This window comes from Sardina pilchardus, chromosome 3 (genome assembly GCF_963854185.1).
Source record: "Sardina pilchardus chromosome 3, fSarPil1.1, whole genome shotgun sequence".
NCBI lineage: Eukaryota > Metazoa > Chordata > Actinopteri > Clupeiformes > Clupeidae > Sardina > Sardina pilchardus.
Genome location: NC_084996.1, coordinates 17,463,746 through 17,469,512, shown reverse-complemented (window position 1 = coordinate 17,469,512; position 5,767 = coordinate 17,463,746). Strand labels below are relative to the sequence as shown.

The window sequence follows — 5,767 nt, the reverse complement described above, 5'->3', positions numbered from 1 at the left end:
GCCATGTTTCTACGTCATGCTACAGAGCACAGTACGTCCCAACAAACCAGACAGACAGGAACATATACCAATGACGTTCCTCGGTTCCGTCCGAAACACATATTTATCCAATCATGTCATGCCAATCTCCCGTGTGCCCTTTAATGGCTGAGTGCCAAATGCAAGGCGTCTTTTATTATCCTGCATATTCATCGGTCGTCTTCGAAAAATATCATCTGCATGGCACGGTCAGACATAGTGCATATTATCAATGTAAATACAGCTGTTGACAGAGCCCATAGCCCACCACGGGACCAGCTCGCTGCTATAGGTGTATCTACCTCTGCCTTCACAATAATGTGAGCTATGCAAGTACAGTAACGATTAGAGAGGGGGGCTGGCATCACATGATGAACATCTAGAGTTGGACCATAAAACACCGACCTGTTTGATTTCATGGGAAGTAGCCTAGCCCAAGTCTATAGGACTGTTTACATGTTGGACTGTGGTGTTATGTAATTAGTAGGTCTATATAGGGAAATAGCCTGTTGTTCATTGTTCAGTGTTCATTTTCATGAAGACAGAGTTGCCTGTAGGCCTAGGCCTATTTGCAAAGCTGCATTCTGTAAAACTCTCAGTTGTGCTGTGGAGAAACATTAATTAATTAATTCAACCTTCATTTATTCTCAGAGGGTCTAATTAGGAGATCACAAAGGTTTGCCTCACAATCTTCCTTGCTATTTTATACCAAGCCCAAAACATTGGAGCATCAGGTAGCATACTGACTTGTAGGCTGTTATTACCACCCAAAGATAGCTTCACAGTAACTCCACGGATGTCATCATTTCATGTTCAAATAACTGCTGGGGTTTTGTATAATATACGTACCACCACCCAGCAGCCAGCACTTGTTGCACTGTTCACACAAGTGGTTTTAGCTGATCTCTGGGTAGGTGGTGACATGGCCTTTGACTCTGCTGCTGATTCTGTGGTCCTGCCAGACTGCGAGTGACAACCATTCCAGTAAATAGTGTGGTGTGGTGTACAGGTCATAATGATTTCACCGACTATGTTCCTCCTCAAGCAGAGAATAAAGGGTGAGTCAAACGATGATTTTGTCATGATGTCACCATGATGTCACCTTACAGAAGGATGGCCTAAGATGACATAGGCATCCTTTTATAGTTGTCAGCGTGCGTTCGCATGACTAATGCATTGTGCGTTATGAGGTAATCTTAATAATTGTCGGCAGTTCATAAAATCAACATTCCAGATCATGTGCACTCTGGGTCTTGTACACCACGCGCCCATGCAGAAGATCTGTGAAGTAAATGATGAACACAAGCAAATCTTCTGAAGGCACAGAAGAACACAGAAACAAAATGGCAAAATGAGATATAGACATACAATAAAACATGTCACCACATGGAATGATCTAATAGGATACAGATACATTTTTTGAAAGAAATGTAATCAAAAAGAAGTAATACAATCAGTTATGCTCCACCATGTATTACTTACACTCCACCGTATAACTTTCAGAGATGGTTCTTCACCAAAGGCTCTTACAGTGGTTTGCTCTGATTCACTAATGAGGAGGGAGGTGTTCTTAGAGGGGTCCCCACAGGTTTGATAGAAGAGATGCTATGTGTGCGCTTTCTGTCTCATCACAAAGCTACTGTAGATTTGAACTGGGCAAACACTGGGCAGGAGACAGGTGTCACAGCATCAGGTGGTGAGTCCTTTGCTTTTATTTTGCAGATTTGATTTAAAAAATGTGTTACATGTCATTGTCATGCACAGAAATATGCTAAGTCTAGATATGATACTGATATGTAAATTTGTTGTTCTTTGAAACTTGCAGTGATACAAAGGCTGCATGGCTGAATAGTATATTTGCAACACAAGATCATTTTTTATCATGTTCATATGTACAATATGTCAAATCAGTGTGTGTGTGTGTGTGTGTGTGTGTGTGTGTGTGGGTGGGTGTGTGTGCGCGCGTGTGTGTGCGCGCGTGTGTGTATTTCATGTTTGTTCAAACAATGCAGTTTAAGGTTAAAATGGCTATTACTGGTGTATTGAAAGAGGATGACATCAGAAATGCAATTGATGATTGTCAAGGTGAGTATTTAGCTCTATATGCATCTGTACACACACACACACACACACACACACACACACACCGCATGCATGCACGCATGCGCACAGACACGCACACACACACACACACACACACACACACAACTCACATACACAAACTTGGCACTCCAGGGCCCACCATGGGGGAAGGGTGGCACCAGGTAACTAGGCAGCCAGGGGGCAAGGGAGTGGTAACCACACAGATGGGTCTGTGTTTATGCTGTAGGAGTTTAAATCACACCAGACATTCACTCACTATCAATTATTAGAGGACTTAGTTCTGACTGGATAGAATGGCAAACCACACTGTGAGATCAGTAGAAGGATTTTTATAATTGTTATCACTGAAAAACAAGATGGTTAAAAACTGCTTTTGCAGATGATACGTTGAGCACACACCCCACCATTCAAACACACTTACCATTTAACACTCCATCTGTGCCCCTGTTTAACTCCTTGTGTGTCTTCTTCAATCAAAGGACCAGGCACGTTTGATTTTAAGAGCTTCTTCAAGGCTGCTGGGCTTTGTGGCCGACCACAACCAGAGAGAGAAAAGGTGTTCAGAGTTGTAGATCAAGACCAGAGTGGATTCATAGAAGAGGCAGAACTCAAGTAAGACATGCACCTGACCTTAATTGATGAAAGGATAAGGAGTTAAGAACTGTGGTATGTAGCTTTGAGTAAAGTCTGCACACTGTAATGGCTCCAAAAGTTCTTTATTATTTAAAAAGGCAACGTTTCAATCAACAGATCTTCATCAGGCGTGTAGCTTTGAGACCACAATGAAGAGTGCACCAAGTCCAACAGCATGCTTTGCCTACAGTAGATTGTTTCCCTGTGGATTCTACAGGTTCTTTTTGCAGAATTTCCTCTCGGGAGCACGGGAGCTTACTGAGGCTGAGACCAAAGCGTTTCTGCTTGCAGCAGACTGTGATGGGGATGGCAAGATCGGCATGGAAGGTTTGATCAGATATAAGATTTAGAAGTATGCAGGTGATATTATCATGTATGATATGACATGTTCAATAGACTCATTTCATGCAAGGACAGGTTGTGTGGCGAAATGTAAACGTTTTCTGATTTGACTGATTTGGATCATATGTCTAATTGTATATCACTACCAAATGAAGTTGTAGAAAATTGTGCACTGAATATGTCAGCTCGCTAGCACAGGTCTTGATTTCTGTGTCCTCGCCTTTCATTGCGGTTTATTTCCACCTCACAGAGTTCTGTTCCCTGATGAACTGAAGACCTGGCTGCCATGAGGGAGGATGGTGGATTACCTGGCTTCAGTTGCTCTGTTGATGGCAATATTATTATCAGTGACTGCCATAAAGGTGCAAAGGTTCAAAGAACAAATAGCTGAACCACACAACTTCATTCAGGCCTGTGGAATTATTAAATTCAAGTCCAACTGGAGAAAAAAAAAGTGTTTTCGTTTTTTTGTTAGTGTGTATGTATGAAGAGTATATTGCACTGTTGCCTATAAATAACTCTCAAACAATTGAATAAAGAAATGTGTGTTACAGTTCTGCACTGATTCAGGCCATATAAGTAGTTGAGCCATGCATCTGCATAGGGTTATTGGCGTGAAAGCTGCTTGGCTGTTTACACCCAAGCCTTGACCACTTCCTGGAGGCCATAGGCCTAAAACTCCTTGGAGACAAACATTATTTGCATTCCAAAATTACCAGCTGGATAAGATTTGACCCTGCAGATAACATAGCCCAAATCTGATCTGAGTAAAGTTACATAAAAACTGTTCAATTGAACAAATAGTTAATAATTCCTGTAATTCATGTTCGACCCTTAATTGAATGAGCACCACAATACACATTGACCCTTATGGTCTTTGTTTTGAGGAAATATCAAACAAAACATCTCTACAGAAATCAAAACGTTTTTTTTTAAATCAACTAAAGTTTTAACTCTTTTGGTTGTGTCAAATATCTGTCAGATCATGACAAGCAATGGGGGCATACAGGGCAATGCTTATAAGGGAAAGGTATGCATTCACCGCCAGCCCTATAGGAGACCGGCATGTAAGCAAAAGGTAAATCAAACAGCAACACTTCCCGATAGCACATAACACATTTTCTTTTCAAATTGGTCACGCCGATCATGAAATATTTCAAATGTTCTGTAGACTCTCAATCAGTAGTTTTCACCAGTTATGTTATGAAACCTTTAGCTAACCTATATGCTGCCTCAATGTGTCCGTAAATCTGACTTGAGACACTGTAACAGGAGATCTCACTCTCTCTTCACATCAGTCAAAGTGCAGAATGATCTTTAAGAGCCTGCAGCTGATGATGAAATCATACATTTGTTTGTGTCACTCAAGGATGTACATCTTTGTATGAACTTTACAGTCCGACTGACTGAGGTCAACCGACTGACTGATTGAGGTTCCTTATGGGGAAAAAATAATGCTGTTTTTGCTATATGCTGTTTTTTTCTTTATCAGCATAGATGTAAGAAAGACCTGGATCAGTGGATATTATTTTTGTTTGTCTGGCATGGTTCAGAAGTAGTTGAGGCTGTCATTTTCGGGGGGGGGGGGGGGGGGGGGGGGGGGGGCGACGACGACATAATTGGCTTACCATAATGTAAATACACGTTTACCATTTACCACTGCTGATTGCAAAATCAAAAAAATGTATAACCCAATTATAATTTATCCATATGGATAATGTCATGGGTTATAGCCAACTATGAAACTGAACTGAATAATAATCACTCAAATACCAACTGAGTAGACTGAGTAGGGGCACCATAGGCCAATAAAAGAATGTAGACCTACACCCAGGCAGGGTGCGCATGGATACACTCTGTGTGCTGTCTCTATACTAACCTACAAGTCTGACATGTCATTTGTGTCTATCACCTAGTCAGTTTATAGGGCTGACTAGGTGATAGACACAAGCCCTATATATAACCTACAAGTCTGACATGTAATTTGTGTCAATCACCTAGTCAATCACCTAGTCAGTTTATAGTTAGCCCTATAAACTGACTAGGTGATAGACACAAATGACATGTCAGACTTGTAGGTTAGTCTAGAGACAGCACACAGAGTGTATCCATGCGCACCCTGCCTGGGTTGGAAGGGTACTGAGCAAACAATTACATGTGAAATGGACTGGTGAGTGCTTCAGCAGATGTAAATACTGCGAACGACGTCATTTGACAGTGGATCAAACATCAGAAGTATGAACAAATGGCCTCCACGCGTCGCACATTTTGACGTGAAATATGACACCATAGAGATTATGTGGTCGCACCTGTTTGATTTCATGCTGACATGCCATACTGGAAACCAGACCTTCTACATTGGTGACAGAAACAATATCTTCTGACATGACATATGCGGAAACATTTATAAATATATTCTAAGTGTAATTCATGTTTTATGACTTAAATTGGAGACACAATATGGTCTTGACTAATATACTTGACTAAATAATCTATACAGCTGCAAAGACATGTCTCAAGTGTCTACTCGTCACACATATGGTTTCAGAGCATCACTCGTTTGTAAAGATAAAAATAGACCATCTTGACTACTGGACACATTTTTTTGAAACTATTGCACACCCGTGCGTCTCTCGGATATCAGTTACCCGGCCTCAAAGGCCTGTAAATG

At 41.2% G+C, this 5,767-nt stretch overlaps 1 protein-coding gene across 1 annotated transcript; it reads left to right on the top strand.

The window, feature by feature from the left end:
• Positions 1–1,640: 1,640 nt before the first annotated feature.
• On the top strand, positions 1,641–3,369 carry LOC134075917 (parvalbumin beta-like). The gene is made up of 5 exons (XM_062530945.1): positions 1,641–1,714; positions 2,031–2,103; positions 2,601–2,733; positions 2,972–3,081; positions 3,347–3,369. The coding sequence occupies exons 2-5, from the start codon at positions 2,043–2,045 to the stop codon at positions 3,367–3,369; spliced, it is 327 nt and encodes a 108-aa protein (XP_062386929.1). The 5' UTR covers positions 1,641–1,714; positions 2,031–2,042.
• The last annotated feature ends 2,398 nt before the right edge of the window (positions 3,370–5,767 follow it).